The following is a 20,515-nucleotide window of genomic DNA, read 5'->3' on the forward strand; positions in this document are numbered from 1 at the left end:
GAGACATAGCCTCCTAGTTCAGATACAGTTTGCTATACATAAATGGGAAATTTACATTATTTTGGAATAATAAAAGACAATGCATGGTTTCACAAATCTGAGGAATAAAAGAGAGGAATATTGAGAAAATACCCTCTTTCATTTGTTTAGCAGTAGGTACCTCTTGGAATATCCAGCTTGTCTAGTCTCCAGTTCTCTGATGTGTGAGCAAAGCCATCTGTTATTGCTGTAATGTTAGTGTAGAGACTATGATCACCCTCTTTTTAATTTTTTTACTGAGAAAATTTCTATGCTTTGGAAAATTGTGAGAACTCTCTGGTCTGGGAATATGTTGCAGTACTCCAGATATTTCCAGACCAAAATAGACTTTGAGGTGACCATCAGCTAAATTCATGTATACAGCTGGATATGAATTGGATCATAACGGGAACTGGAATACCACTGTCTCCCTTTTCAGGGGTTATATTTGGAGACTAGCTTTAGACTCTCTATTTGGCTATTTTGGTAGATAATTTTGAAAGTAACTTAAAGAAAAATATTATGTCTTTTTCTAGGTAAATCTTACCAATTTGGCAATTCTCATACAATTTATATACTTTTCCTTCATCTAGATGAATTTAAAGGCCATTCTTTGCTGCAGGCTGCACGGGAAGCTGACGTTACACGAATCAAAAAACATCTCTCTCTGGAAATGGTGAATTTTAAGCATCCTCAAACGCATGAAACAGCATTGGTAATGTTTCAGATTTAAGTTTGTGCAATACAGTAACCAAAAACATGCAAAACTAATCATAGTGCCCTACTTCTTCTGATGATACAGGGTAATTACCATAATGTCCTCTTTTTGTAATAGCATTTTAAAATCTGTGCTTTTTAAAAATTAAAAAGCACATGTATATAAAAAAATTTCAAGTATTACAGAAAAATAGACAACCTACCTCACCCCAAAAGGCAGTATTATATATTACTCATTCGAGTATATTTCTAGAAAAAAGTTTTGTTTATGTGCTGGCATATATTGTATGTAATTTTTTATTATGAATGGTTCATATAATTTGCTTTCTATTATGTTTATGATTAAAATTTTGAAACTCACAGAAAATAATGGAAACAGAAAACAATTCTACCACCAAGATAAAAGTCACTTGGCTTTCTTCTAGAATTCTCCTCCTCACCCTCACCCTCACCCTCCTCCTCCTCCTCCCCCTCCCCCTCCCCCTCCCCTCTACAATATTTTTCCTCCTCACTCAATATGCTTTTTATTTATTTTAGGGAGAGGAAGGGTCGAGGGAGAGAAAGAGAAACATCAGTTGTTTGCCTCCCATATGCCCAAATTGGGGATCAAACCTACAGCCCGGGTATGGGCCCTGACCATTCCCGCAACTTTTCATTGTACAGGGTGATGCTCCAACTGAGCCATACTGACCAGGGTGAAGTGAGATCTAAAGTCTGTATATCTCTCCTCTATACTGTGTGAGTAGAGGCTACTTCCCATATGGAGGTAGTAAGCACTCTGGAACTGTAACAAATTAAATGAGAACCAGGCAGTCTGTGGAAAAGCAGTCAGAAAAGATGGGAGCTAGCAAGGATACGTGATGAAAGAGGAACAGGCATGCTATAATCAGAGGCTATCGTAGAAGTAGAAATTTAAAAGGAACCAAGTCCTGCTGTATGAATTGCAGATTGTGTTTTGGGTGAGGAAAGATGGCCCCTAAGTAAATTCATGTGTTTAGAGGCAAATTTAACTCATAGTAGCCTTACTTACTTGACAACTTTTATGATTATTTTCTTCCTTATGCTATGATGTAAACTATGTGAAGATTATGTAGAAATCTAGAGAACATTTTAGAGCATTTTGCTACTTGTAAAAAAATACCCAGTAAAACAATAGCAAAGCTGCTAGCTAATAAGAAATGCTAGTGCAAAATTAAAATCATAGAAGCATTAAGATGGTACAGAGAAACTTGGAAAGATTGACATGGAAAATGTTCTGAGCTAATGCTACATGTTTTCCCTAAATATTGCATAGTTGTGGTTCTAGGGGCACTGCCTTCCAGGTTCCCAAAGACTGCAGGCCCTGTCCCAGAATGGGACAGATGGATATAGGAGCAATTGAAGTAGATGTGATAAAAATTTTTGAAAATAAACTATTTCTATTCTGTGTGCTGTTCTGCTAGATGTCCTGGGATAATTACTTGTACCATATCAAAGGAACAATGTTCCCCATATAGAAATGGTTTCATTGAGAGCAAAGGAATGATTTTTATGACAGTAGCAACATCAAAGAATGAATCTGAAACGAAGTCATGACTATCAGATATGCTTTGTAATTAACAGATTTAACTCAGAATAAATTTCATGTGTCTGTTTATTTAGATATATAAAACAACCTAGCTTAACAATTATCTAGAACTTTTATTCCATGAATTTTCAGATTTCAACATTAACATACGCATTCATTGATTTAGTCATTCGCTCATTATTGAACACCTATTGTGTATCAGTGTCATCCTGGATGTTGGGCATTCAAAGATTTGGGGCATAACTATGATGTATTTATTAAGTTTAAAACTAGCAGATCTCTATCTCACGTCTCCCTTCCTTCTTAATGTATCATGCACATAGATGCTGCCATATCAACTTAAAGTGTATCATTTTCTACCATTGACAATCCAAGCTCCTTATTCTGCTGGAGCAACTAGTTGAAAGAGAAACAAATACTACTCACCTGGCCAACTATTTCATCAGTGCTATTACCAAGCAGAAGCCAGAACTGATGAGTGCTGCATTATTTCTTCCTGTAAAGAAACTCCAGTCTTTGGGCTGTTTTGTCAATTAACCTTTAAAAAAATGACATAAACAGTGTTCTCAATGGGAACAGTTCTGAATTTAAATTTTTAAATTTTATTCAATAATTTATAATAAGATTGAGATTATACATTATCAAGAATTCCCCCAAATCAAAGAGAAATTAAGACACTGAGAGGCAACAGAAAAAGAAATTATAAAATTCTAAGTGGCTCCTGGAGTGGGAAACCCAAGGAAGGATAGACAGAAATGATTCTGCAAAGCGCATTTAGAGAAGAGCCTGGGGCCCACCCAACGGGTTAGAGTCTCGATTCCATTCTTCTCCCTTCATTCAGGCAACTCCATTCTTCCTATTTTATTATACATTCTTATTAAAGATTTTGTTTAAAGGCAATGATCTGTGCTAAATTTTTTCACAGATCATTAATTTAAATTTTTCATAACATCAGTAGTGGCTTTTTCAAAGATGTAGGACAACTATAAGCTTGATTGGAATATTTAGTAATAGATATTATCAGGCGAATAAGATTTTCAGGCCCTGCCAGAATTTGGTAATTGTTGCACATTCTATCCAATAGAAAGTCTTTGAGTAGCAAAGTTTTAAAAAAAGTTGAAGTCAAACATAAAACACAGAAATAATATAACTTCTAGTCCTGGCCAGTTTGGCTCGGACTGAAGGGTCCTAGGTTCAATTCCAGTCAAGAGCACATGTCCAGGTTGTGGGCTCAATCCCCAGTATGGGCATGCAGGAGGTAATCAATCAATGATTCTCTCTCATCATTGATGTTTCTCTCTGTTTTCCTCTCCCTTCCTTTCTGAAGTTAACAAAAATATATTAATAAATAAATAAAAGTTGTTTCTTTAAAAAAAAATCTAGATTGGGAACGTGTTCTTAAATAAAAAGTAGTCATATAGTGCTTGATTAATGCTCAATTTAAATTATCTAGCATTGTGCTGCCGCATCTCCATATCCCAAAAGAAAGCAAATATGTGAACTGTTGCTAAGAAAAGGAGCGAACATCAATGAAAAGACTAAAGAGTAAGTATTCTTTGAATAATTAAAAATTATTGACTTTTTTTTTTTTCAATGCACTTATTGTCTGGTTGGTTTTTTCTCTTTAAGATTCTTGACTCCTCTACACGTTGCATCTGAGAAAGCTCATAATGATGTTGTCGAAGTTGTGGTGAAACATGAAGCAAAGGTATAACCTTTTTGGTAATATTTGGTAATCCAATGAGTTATTTTCTACTTAGCAGATTAAATGTCTGACTTCCTAGACTATTTACTCTTTCATAAGTATTTTTTCCTCTGAATCAGTATTTAAAAATAATCCTGTAGATATTTTTTCTTTTTCCTTTTTTTTTTTTTTTTTTTTTTTTTTTTCTCTAGAAATCCTATGGATTTACTCAAAAATACATTATTCCTATATGTCCGTCCTTCTCTATTCCTTTTAACCATACCCTACGGGTCAAGTTATCCTTAAGGTCTTTTTCTAGCACTATATTATTCAGAAAAATGTCTCCAGCTGGAGACATTCTGATTCTGAGCTATAATCATTTCCAGTATTATTTTTTCAAATCTTTTGTTCCCTGATTACTATGATAACTCCTGTTATTTACCCCTGCCACGGCATTTCTTACCCTCTGTTATTTCACTTTAGTCAAGGCTTGACTAAAAACATAGTTCCCCATATTGGGAAATAAATACTATCATATTGGGAAGTTACTGTTTTTTAGTTGGCATTTGTGCACAAAGTATTTTATTCTTGGAATAATTAAATTTTCATCCAGGCAACAAATTATAATTTCTTACCCAGGAACTTTAAAAAATAATACTCAGAAAAAGATACACATAGCATCCCAGATTGGGGTGATAGTCACCTAATTCAACAGTTTTTATAATTTTTAGCCACTGATCATTGCCTTTAAACAAAATCTTTAGTAGGAATGTACAATAAAACAGGAAGAATGGAGCTGCCTGAATGAAGGGAGAAGAATGGAATTGAGACCTTTTCCCGTTGGGTGGGCCCCAGGCTCTTCTCTAAATGCGCTTTGCAGAATCATTTCTGTCTATCCTTCCTTGGGGTTTCCACTCCAGGAACCACTTAGAATTCTATACTTTCTTTTTCAGTTGCCTCTCAGTGTCTTAATTTCTCTTTGATTTGGGGGAATTCTTGATAATGTATAATCTCAATCTTATTGCAAATTATTGAATAAAAGTTATTTCTGCTTGACTGCTTGGCATCTCATTTATCTGTTCTATATCTTTTCACTGATTGCTTTTTTATACATGTGAGATTGCTTTTTTATACATGTGATTTATTACTAGAAGAATATCTGGATGCATATTAAACTTGAGTTGGGAAACTCAATGCAACAGTCTTGACTAGGGTGGCCAACCATCTAGGTTTGTCCAGGTCTGAGGGATTTCCAGAAACACAGGACTTTCAGTGCTAAAACAGGAAGTCCCAAGCAAACTAGGACAAAGTTGGTCACCTTAATCGTAAAATAAAGTGGTACCCAAATAAACTTTTTTAAAGTGACTGTATTTCATATTTCAGTGAGTTTTCATAGATGAATAAATAAATTGCCCTGAGCATTTTAAATGGCCTTTTCAGGCCCTGTAAGCCTGAAGATTAGTCATGTATAGTCTAGCTTTGGATTCATTGACAAAGTCGTACTATATTCCTGTTTAAATATTCTCCACTTCCATGAATACGAATTGAGTGGTTTCTCAAAACACTAGTGGCCACAGGATTGATTACTGAGAAACTTAATTTCTCAGTTATGTTTTGAGGAATTACTTCCTTGATGGAGAGGGGTGGAGTAAGGATGAATGGGGAATGTTACAGGTGATTTATTTTTTAATTAGAAACATTTAAGAAAGTACAACCAAGTTGAAAGAACTTTGTAGAAGATAATTATATACCTACCACTTAGATTAATGTTCTCCCTCTATCAGTATATCTTATTTTCTTGACACATTTCAAAGTAATTTGCAAATTACTATGCACTTCTCAAATACTTCCACATAGGCATCATCTAGAGCAGCGGTCACCAGCCTTGCGGACCTCCGGTTGGTGACTGCTGATCTAGAGGTTTACAGGGTTTTTTAGATGTAAAATTTGCATGCAATTTAATGCACAAATCTTAAATGTACATTTACTAAATCACCAAGATACAAAACATTATCTCATGGCAGAGACAGGGAATACCCCTTGTAATTTTTTCCTGCATAGGTGACATTTGCCTGTTCAAGGCCTTTGTGTCTATGGATCATACAATATATACTCGTGTGTAAGGCTTTTTCCTCAATCTACTGTCTTGGAGATTCAGCCACTAATCAATAGTTTTGCTCTTTTTATTGCTCAGAAGTATCCCATTGTGTGACTATACCATTGTATATTTATATATATGTAGATTATATTTTACATGATTTTAAAAGGTAGAAGATTAAGCCATTAAGAATAAATGTTTTTGTGCTAATCTAATATCAGGCTTTGTTACTGACTATAATCTTCAGGTAATTGTCCATATTTCTGGACCTCAGAGAGCCATACAAATACATGGATTAGACTTAGGCAACGTTTAGCTTTTAATGCAGTGAACTTATTAATATTTTAATGCTAAACACAACTATTATTCAACATCTCACATTTTTAATCCAAAATTGAATCTTCTTTCTGATATAAGCCATCATGAATTGGTGAATTTATGTTCTAAACTTGTGTATAAATATTGCTTTGAATAGGCTTCTTAAGAGAATAACTGGGAATTTTAAATTAGTAGCAAATGCTAAATACATGATTGGGTGGTTTAAATTTTGCATTAAAGGCTAATTTCTGCTTTGTGTTATTAAGGTTAATGCTCTGGATAACCTCGGTCAGACTTCTCTGCACAGAGCTGCACATTGTGGTCATCTACAAACCTGCCGCCTACTCCTGAGCTACGGGTGTGATCCTAATATCATATCCCTTCAGGGCTTTACAGCCTTACAGATGGGGAATGAAAACGTGCAGCAGCTTCTTCAAGGTATTACATGCTTCCATGAAATTAATTTTGTTAGTAAGCTTTCATAGTTTTTTACATACCATGTAAGAGTTGGTAGTAAAAGGAAACATTTTTAGAATTTTTGGCTGTTATTCCTAACTTGTTATACTGCTTTTTTCTTCTACTCCCATAGGGATTTTCTACAGAATCTACCAAAATCTGAATAAATAAACTCTACTTTCAGATAAGGTGTCTCCTCCCTTAAAGCTTGGTTCTACCTCCTAAGTAGTAGTTAATTCCTCTTTCCTCTCTCTCTCTTTAGAGGGTATCCCATTAGGTAATTCAGAAGCTGACCGACAATTGCTGGAAGCTGCAAAGGCTGGAGATGTAGAAACTGTGAAAGTAAGATACAATCTTATGTTTTTAATTTTGTGTTTTTAATTTGACTGTTTAATGAGTCTGTGCTGTTATAATGAAGAGCCTAGTTATTTACATGTGTCTTGTTTTAAGAGGTAAATAATACCAATTTAGTTCTCTGAAAATAAGAATCATTAAATAATAAAAAAAAAACTTCAGTTTCACATGCATCTCTCTAAATGCATCACAGTCACAAATTTAAATAAATTGCATATTCATGGAAATTAATTTTGTTTAAAGAACCTATACATCTATACATTTGTTCCTTTAAAGAAATAAGGTGCCCTGCCTTATTTTTTTTATAAGCTCAGTTGTTTCCAGCATGATCCCAATATGCCAAGGTTTCGAGTTTGATCTCCAGGTAGAGCACATACAAGAAGCAACCAATGAATGCATAAGTAAATGGAACAACAAATTTTCCCTCTCTTTTTCTTTCTCTCTAAAATCAATCAATCAATAAAATTTTTAAAGAGAGAGAAAGGGGTTTTACTAATATTAATATTCATTTGATTTTTTAATATATATATATTTCTTTATTGATTTCAGAGAGGAAGGGAGAGGGAGAAAAAGATAGAAACATCAATGATGAGAGAGAATCATTGATCGACTGCCTCCTGCATGCCCAGTACTAGGGATTGAGCCCACAACCCAGGCATGTGCCCTTAGCCAGAATCAAACCTGGGACTCCATTGATACTGATGCTTTGATGATACATATATTTGCCAAAAATGCAAAGTACATTTGCTGATAATTGATACTTAGATTACCTTTATGTAAGTAATAATATTGGTAATGATAAAATTTACCTACTAGTTTTAGCAAAAGAAGATAATATAGGTATAAATGGGAGGAACAGAGGGATTCTCAATAAATGACAAGATGAAATAAGAATAAAGAGCAAATAGTTTCTGAGGATGCTGATTTGATGAGGGCAGAAAATAACTCAAGACATTTGAAATTTCTGCTAAGTGAATGAAAACAAGAAACCAGAATATGTAGCATCATATGTATGCTGTGTTCCATCCTATAGAAATTGTGTACTGTTCAGAGTGTGAATTGCAGAGACATCGAAGGGCGTCAGTCTACACCACTCCATTTTGCAGCTGGCTATAACAGGGTGTCTGTGGTGGAGTATCTGCTGCAACATGGAGCAGATGTGCATGCTAAAGACAAAGGGTAAGTACCAATCATTGCTATGGTCTGTCTTTTTTTAAAAAATATATATTTTATTGATTTTTACAGAGAGGAAGGGAGAGAGACAGAGAGCTAGAAACATCGATGAGAGAGAAACATCGACCAGCTGCCTCTTGCACACCCCCTACTGGGGATGTGCCCGCAACCAACGTACATGCCCCTCACCGAAATCGAACCCGGGACCTTTCAGTCCGCAGACCGACACTCTACCACTGAGCCAAACCGGTTTCAGCGGTCTATCTTTTTTTTTTTTTTATCAGATTTTTTAAGGAAAATCTGAAAATATTCTTAAGATAGGTAGTTCTTTTATTTTCAGGGAAGTCTATTCCCTAACATTAGCTTAAATATGGCTTCTTATTTTAGTTAAGATTTTATGATAGTTAGAATTTACATACAGACTTATTTGCATAATGCCGCGTGCGTGCACCTAAGCAACCGTTCAAACGGTAGTTATGATGCTTACTGACCACCAGGGGCAGATGCTCAATGCACAGGCATGGAAACATGGAAAAGAAGATGAATCTCAGAGGGAAGGAGGGAGGGGTGAGGGCAGGAAGAGATCTTATATGCATACTAGAGGTCTGGTGCATGGATTTGTGCACCAGTGGTTCTCAGCCTGGCCTGCAGGCACCAGGACTGGGCTGAAACCGGCAGTCTGACATCCCCCCAAGGGGTCCTGGATTGTGAGAGGACACAAGCCAGGCTGAGGGATCCCACCCAGTGCACAAATGCATGCACCAGGCCTCCAGTATTTTATAATGACCAAGGAGATTACAGTATTAGTGTGATTGATTTTAAAATATTTTAATTTGCTTTGATAATATTTAAATTCTTCCAGTTTAAGATTCTTTTTCTTTAAAAATATACAGTTTTAGGTATTTAATATATTCTCTGCAATTTTAACTATTTCCTTCTTGCCCCCCCAAAATAATTTCATCTATGCTTTCACTAAGTATTTCAGTTCTATATAATCAGTATAGTCTCTTCAATTGTTCAAGAAAGGTATCAGCTATATGTAATTATTTAAATTAAAACATATCTTTGTGTTGCATTGCTTTTTTTTCAGAGGCCTTGTACCTTTACACAATGCATGTTCTTACGGACATTATGAAGTTGCAGAACTTCTTGTTAAGCATGGAGCAGTAGTTAACGTAGCCGATTTATGGAAATTTACGCCTTTACATGAAGCTGCAGCAAAAGGAAAATATGAAATTTGCAAACTCCTGCTCCAGGTATATTTAAAGCACTTACTGTTGACAGGGTGTATTATTTAAAAAATGTTTAATATTTCTAATAATTCTAATATAAATTTAAACTAATAAAGGAATAGGAAGCAGTAGCTAATTCTTTACCTAGATTTCAGAATAAATGTCAGAAACATTATTTTAATACTAGAGGCCCATTGCATGAAGATTCATGCATTAGGCCTTCCTTCCCCTGGATGCCAACATCAGTTTTCCTCTGGCACCCAGGACCCTGGCTTTCACTCCAGTCGCCTGCATATGCAAATTAACCCGCCATCTTTATTTGGTTAATTTGCATATTCCTGATTGGCTGGTGGATAAGGTTAATTTGCATCTTTTTTATTGGTGTAGATGAGTGTGTTTACCACATATAGATTTATTATTTATTTTATTTGTTTAGATCTTTTATTTTTTAATATATTTTTATTAATTTTCCACAGAGAGGAAGGGAGAGGGATAGAGAGCTAGAAACGTTGATGAGAGAGAAACATCGACCAGCTGCCTCCTGCACACCCCCTACTGGGGATGTGCCTGCAACCAAGGTACATGCCCTTGACCAAAATCGAACCTGGGACCTTTCAGTCCGCAGACCAATGCTCTATCCACTGAGCCAAACCAGTTTTGGCTAGATCTTTTATTGTTGATAATACTGCAGTTGTCCTCCATTTCCCCTCTTTGCTCACCTTCACCCAGCCTCCACCTTCCCCTCCCTTGGCCTTCACTACACTGTTATCTGTGTCCATGGACTATAAATATATGTTCTTTAGCTTATACCTTCACCGTCTTTAACCAGTTCCCTCCATCCCCCTCCCCTCTGACATTTGAAGTAGTAACATGCTTCTGATTCTAATTTATTAATTTCTTTTGTTCATTAGATTCCACATATTGGTGAGATCATGTGTTTTTTGTGTTTCCTGACTGGCTTATTTCACTTAGCATGTCCAGATCCATCTAGTATGCTGTCTCAAAGGCTGAGTTTTTTTGAGGGTTGTTTTTTTTTTAAATCCTCACCTGAGGATATTTTTTTCATTCCTTTTTAGAGAGTATAGAAGGGAGAGAGGGAGGAGGAGAGAGAGAGAAAGAAACATAGATATGAGAGAGACACACTGATTGGTTGCCTCCCACATAAGCCCCCACCAGGGCAGGGATTGAACTTGTAACCAATTATGTGCTCTTGACTGGGAATCGAACCCAAGACCCTTTGGTGTGCAGGCCAATGCTCTATTGAGCCACACCAGCCACAACAAGATTTTTATTTTTTACAGCCATGTAGTATTCCATTGTGTACATGTACCATAGCTTTTTTATCCACTGGTGGGCACTTGTCAGTCTGTTCCATGTACCCATGTTTCTGTTTCTGTTTCTATTTTATTGATCTGGGCTATTGTAAACACTGCTATGAACATAAGGATGCATATATTCTTTCTGATTGGTGTTTTGGGATTCTTAGGATATATTACTAGAAGTGGAATCACTGAGTCAAAAGGCAGTTTCATTTTTAATTTTTCAAGGATACTCCATACTATTATTCCACAGGAGCTGCACCAGTCTGTACCAACAGTGCATTAGGGTTCCCTTTTCTCCACATCCTACCTTACCAGCACTTGTTCTTTGTTGATTTACCGATAGTAGCCATTCTAACAGGTGTAAGGTGATACCTCATTGTAATTTTAATTTGCATCTCTCTTGATGATTAGTGGTGGTGTGCATTTTTTCATATGTCTATTGGCCATCTGTATGTCCTCTTTGGAGAAGTATCTATTCAGGTCTTTTGCCCATTTTTTAATTGGATTGTTTGTCGTCTTAGTGTATAAAGTCAACTATCGTTATATTAATAGTTCTCTGATTATGTTTTTTTCTTACTACTTCAAAATAATCAATGGGTTGCATAATTTATAAACCAGATTTATTTATTTTTTAATAATTCTTTATTGTTGAAAGTAGTACATATGTCCCCCTTTCCCCTTCATTGACCTCTTCCAGCCTACCACCACTCCTGCCCCAGGCCCTCACCACCTCATTGTCTGTGTCCATGAGCCATGCGTATATGCATACAAGGTCTTTGGTTGGTTACCTCCCACCCCCCTACCTTCCCTGCCCTTCCCTCCGAGATTCTGCACTCTGCTCCATGCTTCCTTGTTTCTAAGCCAGATTTATTTAGATCTAATAAAATTAATAGTACAGATTCAATACAGGTACCAGTGTAGATATTTTACAGTAAAAACAAGAGTAAAGTTAAATTTATACTTCCTATCAATGTGTGTGGAAACTAAAAATGATTTATTTGAAAGTTAATTTATTTTAAATGTAGTTTAAAATTTTGAATAGTGTTGCATTATAAAACCCCAAAACTATTTAATTTCCTCTATATTCCTTTTTATTATAACTTTCTGTATATTAAACATTGATAACAATCATGTTAACCTTTAAGATAGAGTCTCAGTAGGCAATCGTTTTCTTTAATATAGTTACATTAACTTTTTTCATTGACCAAGGACAAACTTAAGTCAGTTCCTCTTTTTCTCTTTTCACATGCCCAGCATGGTGCAGATCCTACTAAGAAAAACAGGGATGGCAATACTCCTTTGGATCTTGTTAAAGATGGAGATACTGATATCCAGGATCTACTTAGGGGAGATTCAGCTTTGTTAGATGCTGCCAAGAAGGGTTGTTTAGCCAGAGTAAAGAAGTTGTCTTCTCCTGATAATGTAAATTGCCGTGATACACAAGGCCGACATTCAACACCTTTACATTTAGCAGGTAAGGGAATGAAGTTTCACAGATTTAGGCTGGTGACACCTAAAACTCATTTTATCTGAGTAAAATATCTTCTATAAATAAATGTGAAGGGTTCAAATCAAACATCTAATACCACTGTTACACTCTAGTGTATTTGTACAGGGCAACTATACTTCATGGTCACTCTAGTAGTAGTGTGTTACATTCAGTAAGGTTAGTTAAAAGAGGCTCTGCCAGTCACCATGTGTGCTTTGGAACCTTTATTTCAGGTCACCATATTTGAATCATTTTTGATGAGTGAGTTTTACGTACAGAAACTTGAAAAATATGCCTGCTTGGCCCAGCCTTCTTCCTTCTGATGATAGCTGTTAAGCACAAGCAGGGGAAAAAAACTAAAAGACTTTCAGAAGTTACATAAACTGCCCTAACTGGTTTGGCTCAACGGATGGAACATCGGCCTGTGGACTGAAGGGTCCCAGGTTCAAGTCTGATCAAGGGCATGTGCCTTGGTTGTGGGCACATCCCCGGTGGGAGGTGTGCAGGAGTCAAGCAGCTGATCGGTGTTTTTCTCATCGATGTTTCTAATTCTCTATCCCTCTTTCTCTAAAAAAAAAAAAGAAGTTACATAAACCTCTCACCAAAGTTACTTCTTATATTAGTTATAAAATACCACAGACTGGTGGCATAAACAACAGGAATTTATTTCCTCATAGTTCTGGAGATCAAGATGTTAAGGATAAGATTCTCCCTAGGCCCTTCTCCTTGGCTAGCAGAAGGCCACCTTCTTGCTATGTCCTCACATAGCCTTTCTTTGTTGTGAACACATTCCCGTGTCTCTCATTCTATTGATCTCAACCTTTTATAAGAAACCAGTCAGATAGGACGGCTTCATTTTAACTTAATTTCTTCTTTAGAGGCCCTGTCTACAAGTACAGTCACATTCTAAGGTATACTGGTGGTTAGAGCTTCAAAGTAGGAATTTTGGAGGACACACTTGAATACATATTTGTTCTAAATTTTCACTCAAAATTCAGCACTGTGCACCTTGTTTTTAGTGCAGGTGTACAATATTGTGGTTTCAGTGCAGCTTTTTCAGCTACATTGAAGGTGCTAGAGACTGAGCCTTTAAAATCAACTGAGGCACAGTTAATACTTCAGTGGATTTATGTCCTGTGCCTATATGACTCATACACTTTTATCTAAAACATGATTAAAAAGAGAAAAAAAGTAATTCAAGTGTTTCTGTCACTCTGTGTAATATGGGAGAAGGAAATCTATTCTCCCAGTTCATTTCAGTCTCAGTATGAGTGTGTTCCTAGTGTTTAAGGGATAATTTTGATTAGATGTGATTCTTACCTTTAACTTCTCCCCCATGTAAGTTGAGACCCCACTCTCCGAGGAAAAGTATTACTCCATCTATGTCTTTTCGAGAATTTTGGAAGTTATAAGCCACATGGTGAGATAAAGCTTTTCTGCTTCTACTGGCAGTCAGGAGTTTCTAGTTCATACAAGACGAGTGGCCTAACCTCTGATTTGAATTGTGCTATGCATATTTATTTATAAATAATTAGCTTTTTAAATTTTTATGGAAGCTTATCTAGAACATTAACATCACTATTTAATTCTGTTGTTTTTGTAAGTGGCAAATATGTTGTATGCACAAAATATTTTTGCCCACCTGGGCAGTATTATACCTTGAGACCTAGAAGGGCTTGTATATTCAGTGCAATACTTAGCTTATAATGGTTTGTAGTTTTGTCTTTCTTTGCTTGATTTTACTAAAATTATTTTGCCTTAGATCCTTCAGCAAAAGGATAAAAACTACAATAAAATTAAATGTAGATAAAATATTTTCAACTATTTTAAAGTTTCAAATCATATCTGGTTTTATTTTGGCAAAGTTAACTTCTAGATTTGCTTTCAATCTGTGAGTATGTGTCAGACTATTCCGTAAGAGTATGTATAAGATAGCTGAGTTTCAAAGATGACGGGTTATGGCATATTTATAAAATATTGTTTCACTTCGTGGGTTTAGCAACACAGGTTCTGCTGCCAGGCTTGTAGAGATAAAAGCATGTTCTTGGGGTCCTAAGACCCATGCTGGGTGCTCTCTCCTGCTTTGCATTGAGGTCCTAACTTAGTTTTTATATGATTGAATGCCTTTAACTCACAGCCTGGGAGACCCTGTATCTGAATTCTGGAAGTTGTATATAAGAACTTGAAGGCAGGGACTTTGGGAAGAAGGTTTTTTTGTTTTGTTTTTTTCTTTTAATGTATTTTATTGATTTTTTTATAGAGAGGAAGGGAGAGGGATAGAGAGTTAGAAACATCAATGAGAGAATCATCGATCAGCTGCCTCTTGCACACCCCCTACTGGGGATGTGCCCACAACCAAGGTACATGCCCTTGACCTGAATCGAACCTGGGACCCTTGAGTCCGCAGACTAACTCTCTATTCACTGAGCCAAACCGGTTAGGGCTTTGGGGAAGAAGGTTTTAAATGATAACAATCAAATCAATCAGATTTTCTGAAATGAATAGTATCATCCCTGAGAGCTTCTAACTTGAGGCCAGTGGGCAGATTTTTTTTCATAAGATAAATTTATTAATAGACTCCAATGGGGAATTTCATATTTCTATAATTATATATAACTGTTTTTATATTAACAATTAAAAGTAATTTTACTTTTTTTCTAATTCAGCTGGCTATAATAATTTAGAAGTTGCAGAGTATTTGTTGCAACATGGAGCTGATGTGAATGCCCAAGACAAGGGAGGACTTATTCCTTTACATAATGCAGCATCTTACGGGGTAAGTTCTTCCATGTTACCTTTAAAAGTGTTTGAGATTTTCAAAGTGAAAATCAGTATTACAGTTCAATGGGAATTTAGCTTGACTTTCTCATTTTATAGAGAAGTAAATATGAGGGCTAACGAGGTTAAATAACTTTCAAGTTTCAATTCTGTGAGATGTACAGCACATTTGTCATTCATTTTCTAACCCCAGCGATCTTTTATTTTCACTAAGATGTTGATTTGTTTGTTGGTGCCTAACTCATTGGGATTCATAGGAATATGTAGTTCAGATGCATTATACCTGACTTTATTTATAGCTCTAAATATTGCTACCAGTATTATCCATTTCCGGTAGTATAATTTGGATAATCAAAGAAGGCTGCTTATTTATATAAATTGTTATTCAGCAGTTATAACATCTGAATAATTGAGAAATTATTAGAGTCATACTAGTTAGTTCACTTCTTTGTCAAATTCTTCGTGTTTTCTAGATAATTTCTCAAGTAATTTAAATATCTACTATAATTTTTAATTAACTACCCATAAATTATGATGTTGGGGAGAAATAGTTTTTCACTTCTAAACTAAGTATGAATACATGGATAAGTAGGTATAGGACTAATTTCTTTTTAGGAACTAAAGTGTAATAAAATTTCAGACTGTAACAGGAATATTTTCTTTTACAGCATGTAGATGTAGCAGCTTTACTAATAAAGTATAATGCATGTGTCAATGCCACGGACAAATGGGCTTTCACACCTTTGCATGAAGCAGCCCAAAAGGGACGAACACAGCTTTGTGCTTTATTGTTGGCCCATGGAGCTGATCCTACTCTTAAAAATCAGGAAGGACAAACACCTTTAGATTTAGTTTCAGTAAGTGATGGGCTCTTTGAAAAATCTCAGTGCTTTTCTCACTTTTTAAAATTCACTTGGTATATATAAAACTTCTTCATGGTGAATGTGTAAAATCTGTTTTTTAGCCCAATTTAAATATAGAGCTTTTTTGTATTAAAATATAATAACTAAATAATAAAATTATTAATTATTATGTTTTAAGTACTTAGGGAAATGGAAAAAAGAAGAATAAGTATAACTACTTACATTAGTTGGGAAACAAAATGGCACAAGCTCCCATTGAATACTGGCAGGGCATACAGGTGCAGGGTAATACAGGCCATGGGCCTTGAGGAATTTCTCCAGCTGGGAGCAATGCCCTCAGGTGCAGCCACAAAACCTGCTTCTAGTAGATTCCCTCCCACACCACTTCATCCCGAAGTTCATATTTCTTCCCCACCAGCACTGTTCATGAAACAATCTTCTTTCTCTAGTTTCCTATGGAAGTCTTTTCTTCCTCTCCTGAGGGACCTCAGGAGTCTCCATAATAGTCTCTCTCTGCCTCTGCTTTGGCCACTGTAACACAGGTACCTGTCTTGTTTCCACCACTGGGGAAATTGATCAGAGCAGTGAGGGGAAGGAAAAGAAATTCTTGAGGTAGGAAGAGAAGTCTCTTCTGCCGACTGCTTTCACTGAGAGAGATTCCATTGTTACAAGTTTCGTTGAAAAGCTAATTTAGTTTAAATACATTAGAGGTTAAGTAGATTTTTCTCAGATTGACAGCCCAACCATATTTGCAACTCTCCCCCCCCCCAGGGAAATGTCTTTCCCATTCCAAACTTCCTTAAAAGTGAACTTTACTTCTTTAGTCCACTCATTTATCAGTCCACCAAATATAGTTAGTTGACAATGAAACAAAGTGCTCTAGAGAACATGTGTGGGCTTTAGAGCTGAACAGACTGCCTTAGAATTCCACCTGAACCACTTTTAGTTGTACAGTCGTGCAAGTTGCCTAACCTCTAAGCCCCAGTTACCTCATCTATAAATGGGGATATAATATATTTGGTTAAAATGAGAATTAATGTACTTAAAGTCCTTGGCATGTACCAGGTGCACAAAAAGCACCCAAAAATAAATGGTGCTAATATTATTTTTAAATGTTACATGCAAACTATGAGTCCCTTATAAACAACAAAGTGACAACAAATATGTATCTATCAATAAGTGAATATAAAAATCAAATGAATAAAAAATCTGATGAATGGGGGGGGGGATAAATAAATAAACTATGAGTCCCATGGAGAAACAAAAGGATAAGGATTGGGTAATTAATATAAATCACTAACCATGAAAATAAGTATTGGTTTACTTCTTGATGAATGTTAATTACTTAGTGTCCTAATTGAGTATTATGAAAGAAAGTTATATGTCACTAATTAAATTAACCTACCAGAAAATTTGGGAATTTTTTTCAATTCTAGCAAATTTGACTAAAATAATTATCTTTGTTAACCCCCCCAAAAGGTTCAATTTTGAGGAACAAATATCATTGAATATTTTTTAAGAAACAAATGATCATGATGTTTGCTAAAGTTTCATGTAGGTTAAATTACTTCTTTCAGAGTAATTGCAAGTGTTACAAGCTTTTACCTTTTTAAATTGGTATTTTTCATTGTATCAAAATTATAATTTTTTTTAATGCTCTGCCACATTTAACAGTTTTGATTTTGTGTCTTGGAAGAATTATGTTTTATATTGAGTAACAATATAGCTGAATATCACTTATTTGCTTCACTTTTTAAAATAATCTTTTTTTTTTATTATTGAAAAGCACTTCTAGAGCATATTTACAATGGTTTTGTCATTTTAAAGTGCATTCTTCTAGTTATAGTAGAATTTTAACAGATTTCATCTCTCTGGCATGTAACCTAGGCAGATGATGTCAGTGCTCTCCTGACAGCAGCCATGCCCCCTTCTGCTCTGCCTTCATGTTATAAACCTCAAGTGCTCAATGGCATGAGGAGTCCTGGAGCCACTGCAGATGCGCTGTCTTCGGGTCCATCCAGCCCATCAAGTCTTTCTGCGGCCAGCAGTCTCGATAACTTATCTGGGAGCTTTTCTGAACTGTCTTCAGTGGTTAGTTCCAGTGGAACAGAGGGTGCTTCCAGTTTGGAGAAAAAAGAGGGTGAGATTTTATGAAAATAACTTTATAACTTACATTGTAGGCACATATTTGGTATTTGGAATGCTAAAAAGTCTTTTTTCTTAACTTTAAATATAATTCTTAGTATCAGATTAACATAGTGTGAAAGTTTTAGCATTATTATAATTTCTAATGACATTTTCTCCTTTCAAGTTGAGACTTGATGCTGTTAACTTACTCTTTAGAAGTAAATATGCTTTCTGAAAAGTTTAGAAGTCCTTTTGGTTGAGTATTTATGCCTTAATTTACCTCTTGAATACAGATTTATGGAATACTTTTTATTCCATGTCAAATACCCAATTTTAAAAAGATAAAAAGAGACACACATATCTGCAGTCTCTAAAAGCTGTTCTCTTTACCCTTTACCTGTCAAAATTTAGCTCACCTTATGTAACATTGTGAAAATATTTTTGTGAAGTAGCTTACATGCTCAAAGACAGGGAAGCTTCTTTAATGGAGATAAAATTTGCATATAACAGTAGTTTCAGCTCTGTGGGAACTTAGAACTCTTACAGCGTTCTTTGTAATTTTTAACTTTTTCTTCAATATTATAACCCAACTGGCTATTCACATTTTGCTTTATTTTTAACTTCTTTATGTATGTTGTAATATCATAAAAACTTCATTATAATGTTGGTATATATTCTGATGTGTGAAATTTTTTTGTTCTGAATTTTTTTATTTTTCAGTTCCAGGAGTCGATTTTAGCATAACTCAATTTGTAAGAATTCTTGGGCTTGAACACCTAATGGATATATTTGAGCGAGAACAGGTGAGTTGGTTAACTGTTTTTGCTTGTTTTGGTGTTTTATGGAACCTCAAGAAAAAAGTAGGGCACATTTGAAATGCTCTACTTTTTTGGAGCATAGGGAGGGCATTATTTTTTTTTTTTTTAAGAGACTAGAAATCAATTACTCTTCTAATTTGGTTTGATCTTAGAATTTCTGTTCAGTTTATTAGCACATAAAATTTATTCTCCTGTAGTAATAGTAAAATAACTTTTTTTAATGCAAAGTTTAGCTTATTCAACCAAAAATAAGTTAACCCTTGAGCCATTTTTGTTCTGTTTTATCAGTAACTACCTACTGTAAGCCTCACTCTTCACTAGCCTCTATATTCAGAGTGTTCCAAAAAAGTGTATACACATAATAACAGCTAGCGGATAGCTCAATTTTAAAAATGAAATGTATTTCAATAAACACTGCCTTTCAAACTGTGTGTACAAATTTTTTTTTTTAGATACCTTATAGATATACCATTTATATATCCAGTCTTTTCTAGATTAGCTCCAATTTATAGTACTCTGTCAGAATATAATTACAGATTTTTTTATTCAGAACATAACAGTTACTATGGACTTGAACAGTGATGCAGAAGCACAGTCTGGAGCATGGAGGAACAATGAAAAGCATTGTATAAATGGCTTGGATGTAGAAGGATGGTGGAAAAGATATAATAGTATACCTAAATATGGTTAATTTGAAAGTACATTTTTTGTTTTGCTGCTTTGTTCTTAGGTTCTTATGCTAAATGATAGTGATATTTTTGGTAGTTCATGACTCAACTTTGTATAATTAAATTACTAATTAGCTAATTAGCTGCAGCTTTTCATTTTTGTTTCAGTTTAACAAAATAGCTGATTTATTTTCATTCCTAAGCTGTTCAAAAATTAATGTGAAGTAAATATATGAATCTAGTACACTGTGAGATCACCAATACATGAATGTCCACCAAATGAGTAAGTCTTCTAAATATTTTATTCTCTTTTGCAAGATCACTTTGGATGTATTAGTTGAGATGGGGCACAAGGAACTGAAGGAGATTGGAATCAATGCTTATGGACATAGACACAAATTAATTAAAGGAGTTGAGAGATTTATCTCTGGACAACAAGGTATGTCATGTTAAATCATTGCTATCATCAGTTTAACAGTTTCCATAAAGACAGTCCTCAACTTACTAAATGATAATTTTAAAATCTATGGGTCCATTTAATAGGAAGAGCTCCAGGAAACCTGGAATCAAGTCTTAATTCTGCTACTACTAAGCTTCCTGAGTTGCTGCTATTTACTCTGCAAACCTAAGAAAACTTCTGGGCCATTGAGAAATTTAGGAATTGTTATAACGCTGTTATTTCTGAAGTTATTCTAGCTCCAAAGTTTTGATTCTAAAAGATCTGAAATTTGGATATCTCAAATCTTATAGTAATAGGTAATGATCAAGTGTTCAGGAATGCCCATAAAAGAGTTTGTAATTTTTTTTTTTTTGTAATAAATAGTTAAATTCTA

The 20,515-nt window shown here is 35.1% G+C and overlaps 1 protein-coding gene across 7 annotated transcripts in view; it reads left to right on the forward strand.

The window, feature by feature from the left end:
* The window catches only part of TNKS2 (tankyrase 2), a 56,024-nt gene that overhangs the window by 19,721 nt on the left and 15,788 nt on the right, over window positions 1–20,515 (forward strand). For 5 of the 7 annotated variants that reach the window (XR_004988085.2, XR_004988084.2, XM_045581900.1 and 2 more), the window contains exons 9-21: window positions 612–733; window positions 3,756–3,847; window positions 3,932–4,010; window positions 6,669–6,840; window positions 7,121–7,200; window positions 8,246–8,391; window positions 9,476–9,641; window positions 12,194–12,413; window positions 15,095–15,204; window positions 15,875–16,063; window positions 17,957–18,209; window positions 18,917–18,999; window positions 20,001–20,121. Coding sequence is in view for 5 of the 7 variants with exons in the window: in XM_045581900.1 (XP_045437856.1) it covers window positions 612–733; window positions 3,756–3,847; window positions 3,932–4,010; window positions 6,669–6,840; window positions 7,121–7,200; window positions 8,246–8,391; window positions 9,476–9,641; window positions 12,194–12,413; window positions 15,095–15,204; window positions 15,875–16,063; window positions 17,957–18,209; window positions 18,917–18,999; window positions 20,001–20,121 (1,833 nt within the window). In the remaining 2 variants the exon portion in view is untranslated. The remainder of the gene's footprint in view (window positions 1–611; window positions 734–3,755; window positions 3,848–3,931; window positions 4,011–6,668; window positions 6,841–7,120; window positions 7,201–8,245; window positions 8,392–9,475; window positions 9,642–12,193; window positions 12,414–15,094; window positions 15,205–15,874; window positions 16,064–17,956; window positions 18,210–18,916; window positions 19,000–20,000; window positions 20,122–20,515) is intronic. The other 2 variants (XM_036438546.2, XM_036438547.2) reach the window with 2 other exon arrangements.

Source organism: Pipistrellus kuhlii, unplaced genomic scaffold (genome assembly GCF_014108245.1).
Source record: "Pipistrellus kuhlii isolate mPipKuh1 unplaced genomic scaffold, mPipKuh1.p scaffold_m20_p_15, whole genome shotgun sequence".
NCBI lineage: Eukaryota > Metazoa > Chordata > Mammalia > Chiroptera > Vespertilionidae > Pipistrellus > Pipistrellus kuhlii.